This window comes from Podarcis tiliguerta (assembly GCF_965153285.1).
Source record: "Podarcis tiliguerta genome assembly, chromosome: 10".
In the NCBI taxonomy this organism is placed as follows: Eukaryota; Metazoa; Chordata; class Lepidosauria; order Squamata; family Lacertidae; genus Podarcis; species Podarcis tiliguerta.
Window position 1 is genome coordinate 49,149,794 of NC_139543.1, and position 25,137 is coordinate 49,174,930.

General features: G+C 41.9%; 2 protein-coding genes across 4 annotated transcripts in view; both read right to left on the bottom strand.

Moving 5' to 3' along the window:
* The window catches only part of PWP1 (PWP1 homolog, endonuclein), a 15,606-nt gene extending 10,708 nt beyond the window's left edge, over window positions 1-4,898 (bottom strand). For 2 of the 3 annotated variants that reach the window (XR_014502500.1, XM_083401135.1), the window contains exons 1-5: window positions 4,733-4,898; window positions 3,590-3,648; window positions 2,964-3,142; window positions 1,737-1,822; window positions 96-192 (exon numbers count right to left, since the gene is read on the bottom strand). Coding sequence is in view for 1 of the 3 variants with exons in the window: in XM_083401135.1 (XP_083257261.1) it covers window positions 96-192; window positions 1,737-1,822; window positions 2,964-3,142; window positions 3,590-3,648; window positions 4,733-4,798 (487 nt within the window). In the remaining 2 variants the exon portion in view is untranslated. Of the gene's footprint in view, window positions 1-95; window positions 193-1,736; window positions 1,823-2,963; window positions 3,143-3,589; window positions 3,649-4,299 lie in introns of all 3 variants that reach the window. The other variant, XR_014502501.1, reaches the window with a different exon arrangement.
* A 4,251-nt stretch (window positions 4,899-9,149) lies between these two features.
* The window catches only part of ABTB3 (ankyrin repeat and BTB domain containing 3), a 221,929-nt gene continuing 205,941 nt past the window's right edge, over window positions 9,150-25,137 (bottom strand). The window contains exons 16-17 of the mRNA XM_083401216.1: window positions 23,645-23,758; window positions 9,150-22,485 (exon numbers count right to left, since the gene is read on the bottom strand). Of these exons, the coding sequence (XP_083257342.1) occupies window positions 22,276-22,485; window positions 23,645-23,758 (324 nt within the window). The 3' untranslated portion in view covers window positions 9,150-22,275. The remainder of the gene's footprint in view (window positions 22,486-23,644; window positions 23,759-25,137) is intronic.

The window sequence follows — 25,137 nt, forward strand, 5'->3', positions numbered from 1 at the left end:
ATGGAAATCAATAGGCAAAAGAAGCAGTTGACCGTAATAACAGATAAACCAAATATTTGCTAGCACTATATTAAAAGCAAGAAAGCTTTACCCACCGTGAACTTCTAGACTGCAGTGGTCCTTATCAACTCTGCCACACACGACAAAGTTGTCACTGGGCTTAATCAGGAAATCTTCATGCTCATATTGCTCCTAAAAGAGAATGCTCAGTAGTGTTAGAACACTGCTGTACGCAATGGTCAGAATCAAAGGCTATTTTAGGTGCGTTCAAACACTTGGGAATGACCAGTATGCCCCCACCCACTTCCCCTGCCACATAGCTACTCCATTTCAAAAGCAGTTGTCATGTGATACAGTGAACTGCTGCCCAAGGGAACAAAATCTCAATTGCTTTGGGTGTACTAAATTAGTGGCTTGATTTATGGATATCAGCTGAAGCTTCTATGAATATAGGGGTCAATAAGCATTCAAAAACAGGACTGTGCCTGATGGGATAAATAAGGGTGCAATCCTAACCATGCTCTCTCAGATGTAAGTCCTAATGAATACAATGGGCCTTACTCCCAAGTAAGTGGGGTTAGGATTGCAGTCTAAGCATTCAGAAAGAGCTTGAAGATTAGGAGGAGGAACTGGGATATTAAGTGCCCAAAACAGAAACCTCAAGGAATATTATTGTGATTATCACATACCTAACAAAATTACTACATATACAGATTATATATGCATTTAGTCATAATAGCAAGGTAATCCACCTCACCACAAGCCTCCCAGAGTATAAAGTAGAATGTCTTCAGACAACTGTCAAAGAATCATACAAAAATATGATTCTGTGTGTGTGTACGCGCGTTTACCTTGCTTTTATTATGTGATGAAGAACAGTATATAAATTTAACATGTGCAGTTAGTGGGGTTTCCTGATTGACTTACTTCACTGGGATTTAGACGCAAATAAGTAGGAAATGTAAGGGACGCAGGTGGTGCTGTGGTCTAAACCACAGAGCCTAGGGCTTGCTGATCAGAAGGTCAGCAGTTCAAATCCCCACAGTGGGGTGAGCTCCCGTTGTTCGGTCCCAGCTCCTGCCCACCTAGCAGTTCAAAAGCATGTCGTGCAAGTAGATAAATAGGTACCACTCCTGTGGGAAGGTAAACGGCATTTCCATGTGCTGCTCTGGTTCGCCGGAAGCAGCTTAGTCATGCTGGCCACACGACCCAGAAGCTGTCTGCGGACAGATGCCTGCTCACTTGGCCTATAGAGCAAGATGAGCGCGCAACCCCAGAGTCGTCCGTGACTGGACTTAACGGTCAGGGATACCTTTACTTTAAGTAGGAAATGCAGTCAGATTAAAGTAAGTGACAGTGTTGAAAAGGACCAGAAGATCATCACTCTATCATCACGCCTAGAGAAAACCATCAGAGGTCAATTTAAGGAACCCCGAACACAGAATACAAATGAAGGTGAGAAATCAGTCACCTCAAAAAGCTGGTCTTGAGTGTAAGGAGTTCCAAATGAGCCTATACTTATAAGTGAAGTAACAAACTCACCTGATGAAATTTAAATATTTCTGTAACAAGGGACGTGGGTTAAATAACTATACACCATATGAAGTAAAACAAAACCCAATACACAAATATGCAAGCTACCTGCACATGTAACCCCAAAGGTACCACTGCATGATGTGAATAGATCAAACAGCTAGGAGGAGTTGCTTCCACTTTTGTTCAACAAAAGTACTCACTGTATCTTTAAGAGTGACGTAAGGATCATTTTCATTGCTTCCATACACTGTGAGACCTGCTAGGGTCTTTCCAAGACTCTCAGTGCCTGTAAAAGAATATTCACAATTTCACATGGCAGATTGTGCTAAGTAAGTCAAACTTACATCAGTGTGAAACCTTAGCAAGCAACAGTTTCCTTAGTAAAATTATTGGTCAAAATGAAGCACAAGAGAGAATATAAAAGGTTTTATGATGGAACAATGAAATGCTATTTGAATTGTCATAAAACTGTCTGCCTTTAAAAAACAACATTTTAGCAAAAAAACACAGCTCTCCTTCACCACAAGGTTTTAAAAGCTGGAGCTTAATGAAAATTCACTGAAATATATTTACTATGAACCAATTTAAGTGTAAAGAGGAGAAAATATCCATCTATTGCAGGGGCATCTCGCTACAAAAAAAGTTTTTAGAGCACAGAGCATCTGGGTTCAAGTCTGAACCGAATAAATTGATAATGGATACCTAGTTATTTTTATTCTGGTGCTTCAGTTGCAGTAGCTTTTTTTCACTATTTATTAGAAATTTCCCCCATCCTGTCCTGAGTGATTGCTTTTTAAAAAGATTTGGTGGATCAAGTTTCCCTCCACTCTCGGGGTTTAAATAATTGACAGGCTTAGTGGTAAGAGTCCTCTCCTGGGATAATAAGAAGAGCTTTATTAGATGAGAGCAAAGGTTAATCAAGTCCAGCCACCCTTTTTCTCACAGCAGCCAACCAGATACGAATCATGTGAAGGTATTCATTCAACTTGCAAGTTTTGCAATGTAATCATATACATGCCTTCAGAAATAAGTCCACTTAGTTCAATGTGCCTTATTCCCAGGTAGATTCTTAGTTTTTGGATCCTGGGACTGGAGGATCCTTCCCCAAGGCAGATTATCCTGTCCACAAAGCCCTTTCTGATCTTCCAAACTCTGTGAAGCCCAAACCTCCTTTGCATTATCAAAAACAGATGAAAGTCAAGTGGCACTTCAAATGAAGCTCCTTGCCCATAAAATGTATAAATCCATTTCCCTTGACTTCCTAAAAAAGGACTAATTCCTGTGGGGTGTTTTCAACTCTATACTCTTTCCTATGCAACATTGACCCTTTGTGATCTATCTTCCAATACTCGGAGCAAACATATTACAAAAAATTGTGAAGAATTTGCTGGTGGATGGTAGGAACACAGATACAAGTCTAATGTTACCTTCATCTTCCTCATCATAATTATCCAGGTCATACTCTGCCAGTTCATCATCATCCAGCTTTTCATTTTCTTCATGGTCCTCATCATTGGGAGCTGAGCTAGTTGCCTCAGCATCAGCAACATCCATGGTGCCTCCTGAAGCCTCTTCCTGTTCTTCATCATCATCATCACTAGCATCTCTTTATGCAAGAAAAAGTACAGCTTACTTTGCACAACTGAATGTCACTAGAATGTCACAACTTAGTTTTTAGTCACTAACATACAATTCCGTATCACTTCTTTACCACTTCTTTACCACTGTCAGGTGATGGAATGTGGTAAAATTACAGTTTACCTAGGCTGGATCTAGGCACGTCAAAGCAGTGATTCAGTTAAACGTATTACAAACTCATACAGGGAAATCCGGTAGGGAAAGACAGGACTCCACAGCATCACCTGGTGTCACAGTGTTGTATATACAACACATATAAAACAATTTTTCTTTACAAATCTAGTTGAGTTCCTAGATTAACCTGTCTAGGATTAAAAACACCAGGGGTTTTGCAACAAATTAAACCTTCACATAGATATGACCTACAATATATTAACTTTCCCCTAATTTCTGCTTCAATATTACCAAGACTTACTGCAATCTCTCTTTGGCTTCAGAGACCAAGCGTTTCAATTCATCTGTTTCAAGATGAACCTGCAAAGTGAACACACAGAGTACAGAATTACAATTTAATTCATGTCAGGTAGTTTTTCTTTAAAAGGACATTTGAATAGGTTTGTAAAGAAGTTCTATCAACACAGTCTAACAGACAGTAGCATCCTTGACTTTTTAAAAAGTATGCTTTTATTCAGCCCAATCAAATAAGCCATTGAAAACAAATGGAAACTGAGAATCAATAACATCACAGAACAGCTGTGCAGTAACCTTAGAACAATATTTTCAACAATGAGAGGCACTGGGTGGACAAAGTAACAGATATCCACATTCTATGCAACTTTTCATTATGACTAGAGACTTCTCCAATAAGGCCCCATCAGCGATCCTCAAGCAAAAACAAGAATGCTGAATGCTACAAGTAAATATTGGGCCATGGCTCGGTGGGTGAGGAATGTTACACAAAGGAAAAGGGGCAAAAATGGTAAAAGTAGCAACATAGCTCCATTAGGGGCAAAAGAAAAAGAGGCAACAGGTTTTTTAATGACTATTCCCTTGCTGGGGTTTAGATTGATTTTACATGGAAACAGAAGTTGTTCTAAGTCACGTTATAAACTTTAGAATGAAAGACAGGATATAAACATTGTATAATAATATATACCACAATGTATTAATCAGGACATATCTCACCGGGAGGGTACTGCAATCCAAGAAGCAGATCCTAATAAATATTGCCTTTTATATTTTCCAGGAGACAGGAGATATGGCTCCTCTATTCGTACGGTCTTTGCTACCAAGCCTACTTAAGCTCCCAATACAAACACACACACCTGGGAGTAAGCCCTACTTAGCTCGACGGGCCTTATTTCTGAACAGACTCGTGCAGGACTTGCGCTGAGAAATTCCACAGCGCTGTTGTTGCTGCTGCTGCTGTTACAAACTGCAGACCAGAACTGGCTTCGCCCTCTCTCTCTTTCGACCAGTTTCCTGCCTGAGTACTGATAAAGCTCCCTCGTTGCATTGGTAGCCCTATAAGCACCGCTGCTGCTTTCGGACTAACGAGAGAGACGCTCAGAGGCGGCTGGTGCCAGGAAGGAAAGTCGCTTGCCGCTTCCACGCTCACCTTGTCGGGCGTCTCCTTGGCGACGCCGCGAGGAACCCAAGCAGCGCAGGTGACGGGGCAGCTCATGGCTTCAGCTGGCGAAAGGGAGAAGCCACGCGACCCCGTAGGAACCGTCCCCCGCTTGGACACGTGCGAGCTTTTTCCGGCAAGGGCTCGCTTCGTCCTGCCTCCCGTTCCGCCTCCACCCTATCAGCTGCCGGCGTTCCCATCATTACGCCAGGCGCACGACCTATCGCTTTCTCCGGCCTTAGCGAAAGTCCGTGATGTCATCAATACGCGCCAAGCACCCGAGACACTAATTCCTTCACCCTCCCAGCTCCTCCCTCTCTCGTGGGCGGGGTGACGTCGGGCCCTCCCACTCTTGCAACGTCACCCGCAGATGTTGTGGAGGGAGTGGGGCAGTTGCTGATAGGGCACGAGCTGTGCTTGCGTCACTCCGTTCTTTCGTTTTGCGAGGCGATGCTGAGGCGGGGAGAGATGGGAGTGTTGCGGTGATGGACTCCAATTCCCATCAGCCCCAGTCAGCATGGCCGATCATGAGGGGTGATGGGAGTTGTAGTCCGCCAATTACATAAATACACGCACGTGTGTGTATACAGTATAATTCTATTACCTATGCATATTAATATAATATAAAAAATCCCCGAAGGATTACAGGTTTCCCGTATCTCTCTTTCACATTTATTTGGAAGCAAGTAGCATTGAACTCAACATGACTTAATTCCAAGTAAACACACACACGCAGAGTCGCTCTTCCCACTTCTATAGTGGCAATTTTGCCATCTTCAGGCGGGTGGGGGTAATCTGTGGCGGATCTGAAGAGCACTATGGTGAGGATAGTTTAATGTATCAGTCAGACAAACATCTAGGGTTCCAGACCTCTCCCCCATAGAGGTTTTGTGTCTCTTAGCACAGTTGAATGACAGACAGAAAATCAACATGTCATGTTCTCTCGCCCCCCTCCCAATTTGCATATTTGAAACGTTTGTGGCCCCACATCTTTGGGAAACTGCCCTGGGAAGTTAGTACTGTATAGCCCTTTCCATGTATGCAATACCTTTAAGGGTAAAGGGACCCCTGGCCATTAGGCCCAGTCGTGGCCGACTCTGGGGTTGCAGCGCTCATCTCGCTTTATTGGCAGAGGGAGCCGGCGTACAGCTTCTGGGTCATGTGGCCAGCATGACTAAGCTGCGTCTGGCGAACCAGAGCAGCACACAGAAACGCCGTTTACCTTCCCGCTAGAGGGGTACCTATTTATCTACTTGCACTTTGACGTGCTTTCAAAGTGCTAGGTTGGCAGGAGCAGGGACCGAGCAACGGGAGCTCACCCCGTCACAGAGATTCGAACCGCCAACCTTCTGATAGGCAAGTCCTAGGCTCTGTGGTTTAACCCACAGCGCCACCCGTGTCCCATGCAATACCTTTAGGAGGTTCTAAATACTTACTTGGTTACTGCACTTTGAAAGTTTTATATGCTATATTATTTGTTATTTTAATTATTCAGGCACTGAATGGACTGATTATTTAGCCTTTATTATTTAGTGTGTTGTAATTCGCACTGTAGAGGTTTTGCCAGAAAAGCAGGCTAGAAATCTGTGAAATAAATGGCTATAACAGCAAAATCAACAAATTGTCTCACATTCCAGAAAGGTTGCTGAAGGCTTAATTTGGTAACAGGAGATACAGCTTCAAATCCCAACTCACTCCATGAAGCTCACTGGACAGCTTTGGGCAAGTCATTATCTCTCACCTTAACCTACTTCACAGGGGCCTTGGAAGGGTAAATTAAGCTGTGTGGCAAAACATTTCACCCACTTCAAGCTACTGTAGAAATTATTAATAGCAGAAGTATATACATAATTTCCTTTGTCTAATATTGGGGGCATGCTGCTGCACTGATTTGACTTCTTAATGAGGATTCGGGCTAAGAGAGAAAACAAGATGGGAAGCATTGATTAAGCCAAGAGTACCTCGCTTTGCACACATACAAGTGCAAAGAGACTATCACTGCATACATACTAACCTGTTTATTCACCACTCCCTAGTGGCTTTGTGAAATTGTAAGGATGACTGTGGCATTTCGCCAGCCCCAGCACACTAAATGACGAGTTTATTATCCATAAAAACATATTTTAATGCCAACAACTAATTCAAAGTCAAATTCCAATGGTGCTCTTACAACAGAAATATACAATTTGCACAAAACATGGCTGATCTGACAAGAATGTTTCGCAGGCTAACAATATATATAGATATATGTATATAGATGTAGATAACTTCCTTATTAAAGAATTTTATTATGCCAGAAGTCATGCAAAGAATTTCAGAGCAGTAAACACAATAGGAACAATCACTTGTTGACATTTCCAAAAACCATTCAAATACAGAAACATTAGGCTATAGATAAATATATACATACACTTATATTTTTGTTGCTGTTTGTGTGGTCCCTTCTGATTTCCGTTGAAGCACCCCACTCTACCCTACGGGGTCCTTATTATAGACGTCCAAAAATAGGATTTGGAATATTTAACTACCCATACAGACCACCAATATAAACTCTTTGAGATTTCTACCTTAGATCCCTGTAAATGAGGCACTTAACCATTGGCTGGGAGTTGGGGCAGGAGTCAGCAACGCAAGTGTCCACCTCCAAAGCCAATATTGATTCTAATCCATAGTCCTTGGATCATTTGAAGTGAGAGGTTGCCACATACATCCTCATTTTGCTTGATGCCAAGCATGCTGTAGTCTGGTTCTAACGCCCTTTAAACAATGGTTTTCAAACTCTGTTCCAGGGAATGACGGCACCTACAGTGTTGGGCAAGCTTTCCAGTAAAACTTGTCCGCCATAGCTGATTTTTTCAGCAAGGAATCCTTGATTAGCACAATTATGACAAAGAAGCTACCTGAAAGGTTGCCCATCACTATAGTCTGCTCTCTCAATCTGGAGTTGCAGGGGAGTGTTGTCTGTTTTCCAAGGGGCACTCTTAGTTGATGGGGAGTAGGTTGCCTCAACATTTAGTAGTGTTCCCAAGAAAATGCCCCCAGATCCTCTGCAATAATGGCCTAGTTCACACACAACACTAAGTCATGGTTAATTAAACCATAGTTTCTTAATCCATGGTTTATTTGATAACCTGAAGCCTGCCTATGGTTTGTTTACTACCCAGAAACCACAGCCATAGTTTGTTGTTGGGTTATGAATCTTGGTTTGTTTTAACTATGGCTTGGTGTTATATGCAAACCAAGCACTCTGCCTTAACCATGGTTTCTCCCTCCCCCAAACCCCGACACTAATCTACAACGGCAAGAGCAGCTGGAAAACAAATCAAGCTTTGGAGAATCAAGCCATGGTTTATTTAATCATCTGTGGAACAAACTGGTGGCTAAACAAACAATGGCTTAATGTTAAATGTAAACCAGGCCAATGGCAGGTGACCAGGAGCCCTTCAGTACACAAGCTGATGTGAAAAGGCTTCCCTAAAGGTAGAAAAGTTGAAAACCACAGCTTTAGAACCACATCCTCAAGAATCTGGATCCCTTTAATGCAGTAGTGCACAGCACCATCAACAAACTAATCCAGTATGAATAGAGGAGGACTTGTAATGTATCCTCTGGTGTTTAAATGTGCATATTAATATATACAAACAAGCTTCATTAAAAAAAAATCAAGATGCAACACATTTTACTACTTTATTTACCCTGGTATGCTCCAAAGAATGTTCTTTACCATATTTTATTGCGAAGTCGCTATAGCCATGATCCACATAGCAGTTAAGCCAGAGTGCTGGCAGTTAAAGCAGACAAGGCTAATGTAGCTTGAGTCCAGCTATAGAGGCTTAACTTGTTTGTGCTGCAAGACCATTTTACAGAATACAAATACAGCCACTTGTTGGCTACCTACCAATGCAATCCTTGTGAAGCAACAAAACTCACCCAGTACATGGTAGATTGAATAGGCTACAGTCACCTCTAATGTCACTCAGCTGACTTTCAAATGTATACAAAGTAGGCTGAATTGGCACAAAAACTATTTTTTTGTCGGAAGGAATTGATTTCACTGAAACTAACTGATGTTGTGTCTGCATTCAGACTGTGATTGAACTATAGACACCAAATCTTGCTCACTGAAATCTTGAACCTTGGAGTAAGGCAAGTAAGATATGACCTCAGTGAATCCCTTTAAAAACACACACACAGCAAAAAACTAAACCATTGAGTGTCATTTCCATGCTCTCTTGATATAGGTGAAGTCTACTTCCATATACCAATCTAAATGTTGATTAGCAGATAGACCAGATATGCAATCTCCTAACATCATGTCAATAAGCCTGAACATTGCAATAGCTATTGTTTAAGCATTTCAATTACGTCCTCTCTCACAAAGCCACACAAAAACACACACATTGCTATGTATCCTGATTTGGTATGGATAATACAGGGAAAATTCCAATCACATCATGAATCAAGATCTATCCCTTTCAAAAGAGGTATATAATTTGGATTTGTAAGGCATAAACAGGACCTTCCTATTATTTTCCATTTTCTTCTTTGCCCCAGTTTCCCCCCATGAATTTTAATAGCCTATGGCCTGAATGTTGATGTTTGCAACCAGGCAAAACCTATGTTTGCATTTTTTACTGTCTCCATCAAGCCATGAGTAGGGTTCATTCAATGACATGGGGCCCCTGAACAGGTCTAGGAGATGAAGCCAACTCAGGCCCAGGGAATTCAGCCAGGGCAGGCAAGGAGACAGAACCAATGAGGGGACCCCTATTGAATCTGACATATTTGGGAAAGCAGAGTAGCTGCTCCTTCTGAAAACAGCCACAGGAACAGGTCAATTGGAACAAAAATTTAACATGTCCAGGAAACTATAGCAGAATGTTTTAGGGCGAGACAGGATGGGACAAATAAGCTCTGTGTATGTACCTACCCAGGCATTAGGGTAGATTTGACACAGGGCTTGTTTACTGACCAGCACTTAGGGGTTATTATCCAAGTCAAAATACACACATAAGACTTTCCAGAGTCTCCTACACCAGGCTTCTTCAACCTTGTGCCCTTCAGATGTTATGAACTATAAGTCCCATAAGGCTGTTGTAGAGAAATACCAATACTGGACCCCAGGCAAGTTGCATTAACAACTCCATACCTTTTAATTTCTTCTCTAGACCAAGGATACAGAACCTAGAAAATCATACCAGGTGAGTACAGTTTCCATGGGAAAGACCCATGAGTTCAGTCACAGCCCACATTTGGGGGGGGGGTGTCATTTAAACTTTGTAGAGCAGTACTCATCTAACTTGCTCACACCCACACAGTTCAGATAATGTTTCAAGGGTCTTTAATTCCACAGAGAAGAAGTGCTAAATCAAGATCCCCTGATCTTTCCAGGGCTCTTCGCACTCTACTTCTTGAAATTATAAGCAAAAGAGGTTGATGGAGAGTTCAATGGCTAATTGTGCAAAGTGGCCTCTAGTGTAGCAGAGAGCAATGGGCTTTATGGCTCAGAAATTTGCGGGGTCCCAGAACATGCCATACAATCTGGAAGACATATAAAACATTTTTGTATTGAAACTTCTAATTCTAATTGAGAATTCATACAGAACTGTGAAAATTTAAAGAGATTTTATGTGATGGTGATGCATTTTGTCCTACTATGAGCCCTATCCCTCTCCAAGTCAAGTCAGTAATAAGAAGATCTGTATGGGAGGCAGGATTCATCTTTTAATGACTGTATAGTATCAGTTAAACCTGTCTCAATTATCTTCTTGTGCTACCAGCTTCTTGGCTTTAGATCAACCAAGTCACGTACAGTTGGCTCCCGGGAAAGAGCTAATGATTTTACGCTTGAAGAGCAAATCAGATTAGCCAGTTTTTGAGTAACACAATTAAAATGACAACTTGCTTGTCTCAAATGTTGCTGTGCGTCTAATACAATGTGCAAAACAGATTTGCAAAATTACATTTGGCAAAAGTATGGATCCTAATCTCGTTGAGAGGGTTTAAGAGAATGAGCAAGAGGAAGACTGGTGCTTAAAATATTCTAAGGTGCGCTCTTGGAAAATTACATGAGACCTTCAGCATCTAATTGCGTGATTGAACATATGTGATTCACTCCATGCCGCCTACTGAAAATATTATGCTGAAAACAAAACCTTTTGTTTTGACAGTTAAAAAAAGCCAGTTCAATGCTAACGTCAAAATGGTAGCGTATTAGCAAACCGACATTCATATGATAGGCTGCTGGCATTGTGTACATGGCATCCTCTTTATCTGCTTCCGAGGGATGAGTAAAATAAATTGCTGTCCTTGCATGTTTATTTCCTTAGTGCAGGAAACTTGTTCCATTACACTATCTGAAAAAACCCCTTTTCTATTCATAATGCCGTCTTCCAAATAATTTGCCTCTACTTGATTGCCATCTGCACAGTGGACATTACTGCTCAATAACCTGCATGCCAAAATAGTAAACATATTTACCTGGAAGAAAGCTTTGCAGTTTCCCACATGCTAGAAAACAGTTCTTAGGATTAAAATCTAAGGATGTGATGTAAGTTGCCTTTGAGTAGTTGTTTTTTCTGTAACCAATAGCGAGTATGGAGGGCCTGAAATCAGGTCAGAACCAGGGAGTTCTGACCAGAATCAGGGAGAAGGGGAGTTTTAACTATTTGCCACCACTTTGGGCTCAAATGAAGTTGGCCCCCACTCTGCCTGGGCAGAAATCTTCCACTGGAGCTCACACATTTAAAGTACATGGCTTCCCCCAAAGAATGCTGGGAACAATAATAGCCCATTAAGAATGCTGGGAACTGTAGCTCTGTGAGGGATAAATGACAAGACAGTTCCCAGGATTATTGAGGGAAGTCATGAGTGTTAAAATGGTATAAATGTGCTTTAAATCTATGATGTGCATGTGATATACCAATTCCTATTTAGAGTTTTGTATTAAATATTTGTGGATATTCAAGTGTTGCACAAAGATAAATCTTTTGGGTATCATGGCTAATTAGTGCTTGTCATCAGGGCGAGCTAATTGTAATTGAGAGGCAGTCTCCCTGGAACACATAATTTCCTGTAACAGCCATTGTTTGCCTGTATTCACACAGACTATCTATGACATAGAGGAAGAGATGACTAAGGCATGCAGTCCTATTATTCCTTTTAGTTTTGACACGGCTTGACTGATCCCTAACAGCAGGTGCTAACATTTTGTCGAATTTGGGAAATTCATCTTTCAGATGCCAAAATGCATCAGCCGCATTCAGGAAACCCAAACTAATGGGAACAACTACACATTCTGCCTTTGCAGCTTCCAAGGTGGTTTGTGACAACATACCCACACTCATGATTTCACCATTCTTGGCAAAAACAATTGTATCTTTCCATAAACCACTCGGGTTTATCTCCTCCATAGACATTCCCCAATGTCCCCCACTCCTCTCCCAAATTTAAGCACAGAAGCTGGACCTAACCTCATGACAGATGAGAATCATCTTGGCTAAGGTGGGAATAAAGTGTGAAACGAATTCGACCCATTAGAGCAAAAGGTGCAGAGAACAGACAGCTTGAAACAACCATTTTTGAGTTTTGAGCTGATTAGGAAAGTTACAGAGAGATTTTGAGGGTGAGGGGGGATCTGTTTGGAGTTTACTTACATTTGCTCTGGGTTGATACACATCTAAAGCTGATCCCTGCCCTATCTGCTCTATGAATCTGAAAACAAACAGATTATAGAACAGTTCCCCAGTGCTTTCTGCTCCAAAAGTAACCAGGTCCCCTGAAAAGCAGCACAGCTCTAGTCACCAGCAGATTTTCTATGCACTTAAAAAAAGCGCGCGTGCGCACAGGACATCAATTTTGGTGTGTGTTCACAGGTCGTATTTTGGGAGACAGAAGGAACAAACAGCCACCATATGGCTAATGCAGAATTTCCTTCTTGATTGCAAATCAGTTCATGAAGTTGCAAATCATGAAGGATCACCCATTAACCATCACAGCTGAGCAACCTGTGGCATGGGTAGCAGGGAAGTGTGGCACTCCTGGAAAGGTCACAGCAAAAAGCCTTATCTACAGTTGTGCTTGCTTCTCCAACACTTTTCATCTCATCAGGCCCAGAAGCAAAACCACACTGGGTCGTAAGTGGGATGAAGGTGAAACAGCTGCATTCATTTGGGATGTGGCACCATCTCAGTTTTAGATTGGATTTGGTGGCGTGATCATCAAAAAAGATTGGTCACAACTGAATAATACACATGGAACTACTATTGTAATGCAAGTGATGGCCCTGCAGAGATGCCTGGCAGTGTAACGCCCACCCTCTTCCTCTGGGCATTTTGCCAGACCAAGATAGGACCACATGCACATGTACTGTGCTTCTTCTGAATGGCCAAAGGGTTGCTTGTTGGGGTGGAGTTTAAGGCGCCCACCTATCAAACACTGGCTATGCCCCAATAGGCACAAGTCACACTAGCTAGTGAGGTAGGTTCAGGGAACTCAGGCATTGAGATCGCGCCTTGTGCAAGGGAACAGCATGCCTCCACGACAGAAGACAGAACTTCAAACCAGATCTCCCAGATTCAAATCCAACTCCTTTATCTATCAGGCCACTGAAGCAAGTACAGCAAAATCAAGGCTAGGTGTTCAGAGGTGGCCAGCTCAAGCAAACCGTATGACCTCATGGCAGAAATGGAACTTTAGAAGTGGCTATCTCTAGCAGGCAGCAGATCAAACGATGAACTTGCCAGTCACAATTTCATCTAGTGCGTTAATCATCATAATGTTGTTGTGGCTGCTGTTATTTTTATACCCTGCTTCCTCCCATAGGAGCCCATGGGAACTTACAGCATGTGCCCCCAGTCCCTGGGCTGATCCCAGGCTACTTTGTGGTGGCTAGAAGGCCTTACAGAGATCTCAAAAGGTGCACAACCTTTTCTCATTGCTTGCTGTCAAGAAGCAGATTCTGATCACCTCTACAGTATTGCCACAACTAATTTGCTAGCAAAGACAGAACAGGAGTGAAGAATAATATTTAAAACATGAGCAGAGTCAACTGGCCTGGCCTTCTTCAAAGACAGGGATAGGGTACCTGTTATTGGTCTCCAACTCCCATCAACCTCAGTTGCAGTTCAAAACCATATGGAGGACCACAGGTTCTCCATCACCACCATCACTACTACTACTATTATTTAAATCTATCAGTTGCTTTATCTTGCCCAAGGCAATCCAAAGTGACTTACAACTGTTCTAGGACTCAGGAGCTTTTAAGTCTCTGCCATTGTGTAAATGAACCTGAATGAAAGCCAGGAAGGGTTATATCCCCCCCCCCCCAATTTACTTATTTGCCTGTATTTATCTATTAGAACTCATGTATGTGCATGCGGACAAACAGACAAATGGATACATAATAAAGAATACCCTGTATCTTTGTCAGAGAACACCCCTGAGTTAATAGAACTATACACCCATTCATCAGAACCTTGAAACAGGGTATCACTTATCTCCAGAGAGCAACGTAGTCAAACAGGTCTTTTTGTACAACAGAAGTTTCTCAGAATTCTAGATAGCTCACCAGACAACTTCATAGAACCCAACAGAATACAAATAATCCTCACCTCCACGGAACATACTAGTGATCTAGCCCCACCTCTACCCTTCAAGTGATATTGGACAACAACTGCCATAGACCCTGACCGTTGGCCATACTGGCTGGGAGTAATTGGAGTTGGAGTCCAAGAATATCCAGAGGCCACTAGGTTGGGAAAAGCTTCCAGAGAACCATGCATACAGTACTGCTCAGTACATTTTCATGAAAGAGAATTTCACCGCAGCACTGTGAAATCCCTAACTGAACCCCCAATAGGCCAATGGAACAATGGAGACGGAATTCAGCTGATCACATTGTCAAAGCATCTTTGCTCTACAGAACTCCCTGGGAAGTGAACTTCATAGCTCCTTTGTGTCCTTTTAAAAAAGGGGGCATTTTGAGACGAAACCCTAATTTGGAATACAGCCACAACAAGGAGTTTAATATCCCACAGCACAACACAGAAGTTAAAGGCAGGAAATAAATACAGTCTCTGTGGAATTTTGCTGAGCATGGTGTAACTACTTCAGTGATAATCTGGCAAGCGCTTTAGTTTGACAGCTTTAACCTATTCCAGTTAAAAAGAGAGGGGGGGAGGGGAGAGAGCAGAAACAGAGGTACTTTAATGGTATAAAGTCTTTGAAAGGTGTTGCCTTCAGCAACTGGCATGCCAAGACCTGATGCTGTTGCAAAGGTGGGTGGGTGGGTGAGTGGCGGGTGGGGGGGATGAACGCTACCTTCAAAGTTACCCACACTGAACCTGAAGAATGCCTGTGTTCTCTGGCAGTTGGCTAGCCTCAGGTTTCTGACAAAACAAACTGGGTTATGAGATCCTTTTGCCTTTACATAATGGTTTCATTGTGGAGGAAACTTAATGGGGCTCCTATACTGCAACGCTTAATGGCACTATTGAGAAAGAGAACAGCTGCAGTTCACAGACTGTTTACTTTGAAGTGGCACAAATGTTAAGTGGCTTGTGGCCTGTGGGCAGCCGAAACACAAGACGGGAATATTTGGCCAAGGGTATATGTGTGTGCAGGGTGGGGGGTGGCGAGTGTTTTAACAGTTGAACGGAAAGTAAAAAAAGAAAGGATTCATTTAAGGAACCCAGAATAATAAATGGCCGGATATTTAATTTATCCCCCAAAGAAGGGTTGCAGGATGAATAAACATTGCCATGACTCAAAATTTGGATTTGATTTTAGTAGCTTGAAAGCTCAAGGCAGGGATAGGGAACCTGTGACCTTCAGATGTGACTGGATTAGGGTTTTCACCATCCCTGGTTATTGGCTGGCTGGGGCTGATGGGAATCCACCAACTCTGGAGGGCCACAAACTCTCCATTTCTGGCTTCAGGCCAACACAGAGGGGCAAACATGGGGTTGCCATTGAGTGCAATTAGCAGATAACTTGGCATATGACTGCAGTTCTAGACCCACTTACTTGAGAGTGAGTCCCAGTTGACTCAATGGGGCTTCCTTTTGGATAGACATGTATAGGATTGCACTGTATGTAATTTGTGTTTGTTGCATTCACACTTCATATTTCTACATGTAAATTTAAAATATATTGGGCATGCTCCTAAAAATATAACATTATATACTGGACTTTAGCTTTAGGATTGTCATTACTAGGTGTACTTTGGCGCTCCAATCATTTCCAAACCCAGACATTTTCAGGCTCAAATGTGACTTTAAAAAAGAAATCAAAATAAAACGATACAGTCATGTTCCTCTTTTACTCCCCAGCATGTGTATACTTCTACACGCACATTATTTCTTAGAAGACTGAAGAATTCTTCTGCACATGCTTCAGAAAAGTGCTAAGGAGAGTGTAGCTGATGTTCCCACAGACCTTTCAATAGGAATGTATCAGTACTAAAGGAAGAAAGGTGACAATGCAAGCCTACTCAGAAGTAAGTCCCACTGAATTCAATGGGGCTTACTGGATAAAAGATTGTGGCCTGAATGAAGACAATCAAATTTGATCAGAAAAGTACATTCAGACAAATTCACATCAGCCTACACAATGGAACTATTTAAACTCTGTTAAAGCCGAATTTTCATTTCATGTTGATGTCCATATGCAACACTTTCTACTTCTCTAACAGAGAAAACAGGCACAAGGTTGGGGCTTGGCAGCCTGAGGAGGGAAGTGCTCTACGTCCCTATTCCATTTCCTCCATCTATGGCCAGGGATGGTGAACCTATGTCCCTCCAGATGTTGCTGGACTCCAATTGCCATCAGCCTCAATGAGGATGCCAATGGACAGGGATGACTGGAGCTACAGTTCAACAATATCTGGAGGGCCAGAGATCCCCTATCCCTGGATTAGTTATTGGAATCAGAATGAGAGCAAATTATTCTGTAACAGGCACTGCGGACAAATGGGAAACCGCTAAACCCCCATAAATAACAGCTAAGTGACTTATTCAGGGACTATGATAATATTTGATGTAAAGATCTCCCGACTACCAATCTCCCTTTTTACCTTAGAAACTCTTGATCTATTTCACATCTTTAAGAACAAAGGCAGATGTAACATCTGAAGAGGAGTCACAGCAGGTTCTGTGTCCTTGCTTATGAAGTTGTACAAAAAGAATGTCCTTGTTATTTGCTTGTCAGCTTTCCCCTCCCCTGTTTCCATGCAGACTGCCTGCCTTTTTATTCTTTAAGCTGTCTGTCACACATGTAACTTTATTGGCACACATATACATTTCTCCATCAGCATGTTAAAAAGAAAGTTACAGGATTGTGGTTGTATTTTGGTGACGTCATTGGAACTAGCCAATTCATTGCCATAGCTGTTTCCCCTTGACCCCGGAAAGAACAAAACAAAGCAGCATTGAACACAGTGAGGGTCCTTCCAAACCTGCCTTCACTGCTCTATAAATATTACACCTGTCTTTGAAAAAAATGTTTCAAGGTCACCATGGTCACCTTTTCAAAAAATTGTCCAGTGCAGTTAGCATTCTGTATCCAGCCCTCATCCTCCTTCTCTCGCTTCAGATTTTATTCCTTTTGAATAATTTTTTGTTTGTTTGTTTTCAGTACAAACACATGACACATGGCCGCCTATGATCCTGTTTCAGTTTTTCAAGTCTATGGGCAATAAACTTCACCATACGGCTTTGCCTAACACACTATAATCCTTAGGCAACTGATCATTTTCCTACTGGAAAACATATGGAAATTAGCTCTTATAAAAGGATATAGAAAAGTTCTGAAATACAGAACAAGTTGTGTGATTCTACCTGGAAGGCCCTGTTTTAGGCTCTTGAGATAAAATATCACCCTTTAAGAGTCATACCTAAGGATAGTTCTCTACCTAACCATTTTAAAATAATTTACAGAAAAGGAAGATGAGAGCTGTTTTATTGTGGAGCTGGCTGCAGAGGCCTAAAGGAAATTTTAGGAAAAACTGGGGAGAGTGAAAGATTACCAACTTATTAGTGAAAAGAGTCATTTTTAGGTTTTTGGAGGTGAGTTAGGCAGCAATCGTATACCCACCTACCTGGGAGTAAGCCCCAATGAAATCAGGGGGACTTACTTTGGAACAGGCAGGTATAGGATCACACTGCAGAAGAGCTAAATGGAAGCTGATGAAATGGTAACATTTACGAACTGTGTAATTAAGATATATTCAAAAGGTGCAGGTGCAGGCTTTCTTAGCTATGTATCTCTATCATAGGGTAAAGGTTGCACCCACTGATTTTATACTTCCTACACTTCTCTTAAAGGCATAAGGGTCTGTTGGAAATATTAACTGTGAGTCAGAAATTCAGAGAAATATTTAGATATCGGATATAAAACTTGGTTATAAACATTAAGATGCAGCAAACAGTCCACCTGGATAGATATGATAAAGAAAAGTTTCAAGAATCCCAACAGTTGATCTTTCAGACAAAGAATGTTTCATATCGTTGTGCTAGATTTGATTTCTTTTTTACCCCTCCTCTGTATCGATGTTTTATTTTCTACTTTTACATTTATTTTTGTTTGCCATATCCATCATTTTTATTCTGTACATGTTCATGCCAATAAACCTTTAATTATTTAAATAAAAAAAGTGTATAACAATCCCCAGCTAGGATTATATGGCTTATTTGGGGGTGGGGAGATGACTGGATTGCTTACTCATTTCTTGATATTTATGTAATTGAGCAAATAGAAAAATGAGTCACATTCATGGAGGATAAGCCTGTCAAAGTCTACGAACTAGGGCAGCTAAATGGGTGTGCGCTTTCAGAAACAGTGCACCTCTAAATACCAGGTGCCAGGGGTATACAATGCGGTAGGACGGCTGCCTTCGTGGCTCACTTTTAGGCTTCCTGGCAGCATCTGGCTGGACACTGTGGGAATCAGGAGGCTGGACTAGACGGATCACGGGTCTGATCCAGCAAGGCTTGTGTTCTGGTTTCAGCTAAATCACAGCCTCACTCTCACATGATGCCCTCTGGGGATCGCACTGCAATACTTCACCGACTCAGAATCATATACCGTATCCTTAAGACCCTTTCTCGAATGCTATAAGGGATGGAATCTATGGAGGGATTTTAGATATAGAGGGAGAAGTGAGGAAGGAGGGAGTGAGGAGAGGAGGGGAGGTTACCTAAAATGGTTCCATGACACTAATCCAAGATGCATTGACAGTGATATACCTGTAAAGCTCAGACATTTGAGGGACATGGCAGACCTGCTTCAATCTTCTTTCTGAAGAACACAGCAAAAACATCTGGAAGGATAACCAAAAGTAGAAGGCGTTGCTGTAGCAAGGAAGCGATCACTTCTTGTCATCATTTCCATTTGCAACCCCATCATTGGCTTGGAATCCTAAGAAAGGAAATTCCACACAAGGAAGGTTTCCCATTCACCTTTACAGCCAGCTTACCTAACAGTCCCAGCCCACTTAACTATTACTGAGGTCCCGGTGTTAACTTCTTACTTCTGTCAGGTTTTCCATATTTAACCGTTTACTTCTGTTAGCTCAACAGAATGAAATTGAAATACCTAGAAAATTAATTTTCAGTTATTTTTAAATGGCATTTTTAATCAAAAGATTTTTACATACATTCACACCATTAAACAGACTACAGCAAACTTTAGAACACCTCAGTTTTTTTTATATAGTCATATGTTTGTTTGGCTTGTCTCTTGGCTGAGGTGCTTAACGTGTAGGTTTGACTTGCAAGGGGCCCCAATTTGACCACCGCTTCATATCTCCTGCTGGGGGCCTTCTGTCTTTTTGAGCTAGATTTCCACTCCTGCCTGCAGCCCTCTGCAAAGGAGGAGACCTCCTGAATAATGTAGGATGGGGTGCAGGCAGTTGGGAGGGAATAACTTTCTTCCATTATCTTAAGATCCAAACCATTGTGCTATATAGTTTCTAAATTAATAGCCAAGACTACAACTTGGGTTGTAGCCCAATGCTAGTCCTACTCAGAGCAGACCCAATGAACTCAAAAGCTATGGGAAAAACTCAGTTGAATATAATCCTCTATTCCCCCACCCAGTTCAGCTACAAAAGTATGCCTTAGGTCAGGGGTAGCCAATGTGGTGCCATCCAGATGTCAGCAGACTTCAAATTCCATCATCCTTGACCATTGGCCATGCTGACTAGGGCTGATGGGAGTTGTAGTCCACTGATGTATGGAGGCTGCCAGGTCGGCTGCCCTTTATATTATTAGAGTTGAACTGGTCTATGAGTAGCAATAGCCTCTGGTTGTTTTCACAAGTAGTTAATGCTGAATGATGGCCTACAAGAAGCCACAGTTTGACCGTGGCCTTGCATCACATACCATAAAGCATAAAATTGCTTTTGGCATTTGAAAATTGCACAACCAAGTTGCATTGAATAGAACATGCATTCAATTTTAAAAAAACAACAACCAACAACCCCTGCTTACTATCCCCATATTAACAACATTCACCAATGATGACTCTTGGTATTGCTTGTGAAAAACATCCTTCAAGAGTCTTTTCCCTGCTGCATTGATCCCCAACACTCACTATTTGGCAGCTCAGCAGTTAACACCCAGGAGGCCCTTCAAATGTCATAGAAAGGTTACAGCAACCCATCCCTTGTGTACGGCTGTTTGCGGTGACCAAGGAAGCACGGCAAGGAAGCACCCAAGGGAACAGTAATCACACTGGTCAGGTTATTGTCCCTGTCAGCACTGCAGTGCAAAATTCACAGTAAGCCAAGTTGCCCATTACAGACAATGGGTCCGGGGTGAGCATTACTCCATTATTCAATTGCCATGCTGTGCCTCTGTAACATTACCGGTAGTTTAGGCAATTTTGCAGTGTTGCTGCAGGAATGGTATAAAACAAAAAAAGGAGGATTTGACGTTTAGAGCCACAGAGCAGCCCCTTGTTCTCTTGTTGTCCAATATAAAAACAAACTGGATTCCTGAACATTTAAAAAAATCTGTCAGAGTGAATTAGCACCTTATAGAAAAGACCTAGGATTTACTTTGAACTGGCATTATGAAAATTTCCAAAGTTTATGAACCAGACATAATTTTCCCGGGGCACAACAGGGTGGGGCGAGGCAGGGCAAGCAAATTGACACAACTTCATCAAGGAAAAGGTAGCTTGATAAACATTCTGATGGAAATGATCTTTTACTGTGGTCCCCGCAAAACTAAATGGTCAGGAATCTGTGTGGCACTTAATAGGTTCGACTTGCTAAAAATATGCTGCTAAACAACTTGAGGCCTGCGACAGGCTTCCATGAGCACATAACCTACACATTCTCATTATACGGCAAGGAATCAGTCTATAGTACATATTTAATATATAATTAAAATAAATCATCTTCTTCATAACCTCTTCCCAGTAGCAAAATACCAACATTTCCCATGAATTGTTGACCCAGTATTGACCTCTCTCATATAATAACTACAAATCATCTTCTCTAAAATTATTCTCCATGGGAATTGTGAACCCCCAGAAAACGAAACTCTGAAATATATTTCACAAATGGAGTTTGACAAAGAACTAACATTGCATTGTTTTCTTTTTCTTGGCAAAATTAAGCACAAACATAACATTTCACAGGTACCGTTACCATGCAAATGCATGTTAAAATTTCATTGCTGTTTTAAACCCCAAACCACAGTTAGCATGCAATTTTCCCCACCCCAACTACTGAGTCCTTGGTATTGCACCTCTTTGGTGTAACCGTGAGCCATTGGGGGCAAGATTATACCACTTTTAAAAGTAAAGCGTATGAGCAGAACCTTTTCAGATGTATGTTCACACAGTGTACATCTTAGCATAAAAAAAACAAAAATTAGAAAAAAATGAACCCCAAACTTAACATGTAACATACATTCTCAAATACGTTGAAAACAAAATTTGGAGCTTAAGAAAATAAAGTGGGAGGGAACCCTAAGAGGCCACCCCATTTTTTAATGAACATTTTTTAAAAGTTCCCATCACTAAAAATTCGCCATACTACCAGATCTTATGTTTCTCAAATGCACAATACAATGGACTATGGGGCAAGGAGAGTGCAGGTCTCAAAAAGAAGAAGAAGAAGTATGACACTGTGTTACAAAAACAACCTGATGTGTTGGTTTTGTCAAATAATTGTTTCGTGGCATTCTTGGTCTAGGACGGGCTTCTGCTACGTACGGGTGCATGGCCCAGCTTCAGTTGGCATTAGCTGCATGACAGCACTTCCGCGTCCAGAATCTGAACAGCAATTCACAGAACAGCAATACATCCTTGTAGTTCCAAAAATGCATAGGAGTCACATGTACCATAACCTTTTGCCCAAAGGAAGTTTCAAGCAAGTGACAGCACCTTTGGCCCACAACCGCAATGTAATACTCCCATAGGAAAAAAATAGTGTTGTATATTCTCTTAAGAAACTGCACCAGCAACGTTTTCATTTGTGGTGCTTCCCCAACCCCCCGTCAGAAACATCAGGCTCTTCCTGAACTTTATACAATGGAGCCTTTTGAAGACGACAAATGAATCGACTGGATCCGTGATGCCAACGTCCTCTGTAAATCTTGTAGTACGTTTTGGCCAGACGAGTCTCCGTTCTTGTCGTACAGCAGCTGTTTGAAAGCTTCGTTTTCTATGAGGACCATCATGTTTTTTAGAAAGTAACCCTCACAATAGGAAGCTAGTTCTGTTACTCCAAGAAACTGAAGACAGAGGAAATGAGGCCCAGGGTGGGGAGAAAGAAAAGAAAAGGAAAAGAAAAAATTTTTTAGTCAAGTTTATACACAGATATAGGCCAGAATTCATAAGAACTTAAGAAGAGCCCTGTTGGTTCAGACCAAGAAAACCAAACAATTCTGTTCTTAGAGTGGCCAACCAGAAGCACATGAGAAACCCACAAGTAGAATATGGGTGCAACAGTACTCTTCCCACTCAGGACTGATATTCAGAGACATGCTTCCCCAGATACTGGAAGTAACACAGCTACCTTGACAGGCAGTCATTGATAGTTTTTTCCGCCTTGAGTTTGCCTGTTTCCCTTTTAAAGCCATTCAAGCTGGTGGCCATTACTATATGGTGTGGTCCCAAGTTCTATAGTCTAGCAATGTGTGTGGGGTGTGTGTGTGTGTGTGTGTGTGTGTGTGTGTACTTCTGTTTGTCCGCTCTCCATGGAAGTAGTTCTGCAGGCAAGACAAGAGATTTGGACTTGTTTTTCTTCAACAATAACCTCCACTGCAAGATGGCACTCGGCTGCTGAAAAGGAAGGGACCTTTGGATGTAAGCGTGCAGTTTAGCATGGAGGTTTGCCCTTCAATGACAAAAACACCAGAAATTCTACTGGGCCTGCCTAAGCTCAGTTGCTCTGTTGCTCCAAGCCATGAATGATAAAAGCAATGGCTGTGATTTCCCACTCAAGGTTCACACACAATAAGGAATTTGAAAGATGGCTGTCTAGATAAATCAAGAAGGGATGTGAATGGACAAATCAGGCAGTTGTGTGAAGACTCTTAAGGAGTTGTGGGAGCTGCAATCGAAGAGCAACACATGAAAATATCACATACAAGAAGCCCATGTTGTTCTTCAATGACACCTGGAGAGACTCTTGAGTATATCTGCCTAGAACACCACTCCTGGTGAACGCCAGGAGGGAACGTGCCATTGGAGTCTTGTGAGCATGTTCCTGACTAGGCTACAAAGTCACTATTTACACTGAGGTAGAAATCCTCTGCTCAGTTGTCGGTTGGGCATGCTTTTTTTTAAAAAAAACCAAAATTTGTATCACATTTGATTGTACACCACACTGTGATACCATATGAATGGTGGTATAAAAACGCTTTTAAAAAATGAGTAATGCAGTTTTACCTTGGCGTGATTATAAATATCCACACAGTTTTCTGTGTTGATACTTTTTGCACAGATGATCTCACAGTGTCGTTGCAATGCTTCAAGCTGGAAAAATTTAGCAGCAGACAGAAGCTGAAAAACAGGAGAAAAGAATATATTGTTATGTGCTTTGGTTCCAGAGTTTGTGGGTGCAAGAGCACCCATAATTCTTGAATTTAGGAAAAGTTAGAACTAAACAATATTTGATTAAACTGTGCCAAATGCTGAAACCCCCTGGATTTAATTTATGCTAACAAACCAGGACAGCTTGGCATAGCCACGAAAATGGACCATTAGCAGGGGACAAAGGCCAGTGATGGCCCATCAAGGAAACCAGCAGAAGGTGAAGACTGCCAGGCAAAGGAGGGATGGGGTGCCTGCTCCAGCTATGCATTGGTGGACAAGAAGGGTTCGGATTTCAAGTCTGGATGACATATGTAGGAGGAAACAGGTATAGCAGTGAGAGGAAGAAGGAGGGGCAGAACACTATGTGAGCTGGAGATGACAGGCTGGAACAAAGAGACACAGAGGATGGCTTTTTTCTTCTTCTTTGAATCTAATGCTGTACTTATGGAGAAGACAAGACCCTCTTAGGATGTGAAGGCTCTGCACTCCCTCCATATAGACTAAGGTTGTATATGTGTGTAAATAAAACCATTTATCATAAAGACACCACAGTCTCTGCTGTGCCTCATTTCAAAAGGAAACACAGACCCTGGAAACCCTGAAATCTCACACTGCTGTGGAGATATGGGTGCCATGTGACAGTATATACCAAAGTCCTGGGAGGGAGGGAAGGAGGGAGGGGAACAAGAGGGGGGTGCATAAGCAGTAAAGTTTTTTCATCCCCCACCTCATTTCCTGTTCTTTTTCTTTCAAATGTTTTATGCTGCCCAAACTGAAGTTCAGCTGAATTAAGGCAAATCTTTGTACCATATTATTCAGATAATTCTTTTTGCTATGTTACCTCTGACAACCACAAAGAGGAAAGGAGAGTGATGAGACCAAACCTAGAGGACTCATTGCCGGTGAATGGCAAGCTACAAAACCAGTCAGATCAAATGTCAGACTTCACTGAGGAAAATGTGGAGGTTTCAAAATGCATCTAAAGTGCATAAAATAAGATGACCCCCAAAATGACAGAGTCTACTGCCTTTCTGCAACCTCATGTTTATCTCCTGCCCCCTATGAAAATGTGGTCACTTCTAAAAAATAGTGCATGGATTTTTATAGTGCTTGAAAAACCTGTTTGATCACCGTGGGTCAAAAATATATGGCTGCATATGTTTGCAATGACAGAATGAGAGGCAGATGGGAAGGGCTGCAAAGGCCCCCGGTTCATATTTCAGGAATCTTCAGAAAGGGTTGGAAACTAAAACCCTGTATGAAACCACGGCCATTGCAGAGGGGAAACTACTGGGCTATGTGAACTATTGGCCTGATTTGTATAAGGCAGTTGCCTATGTTATCTT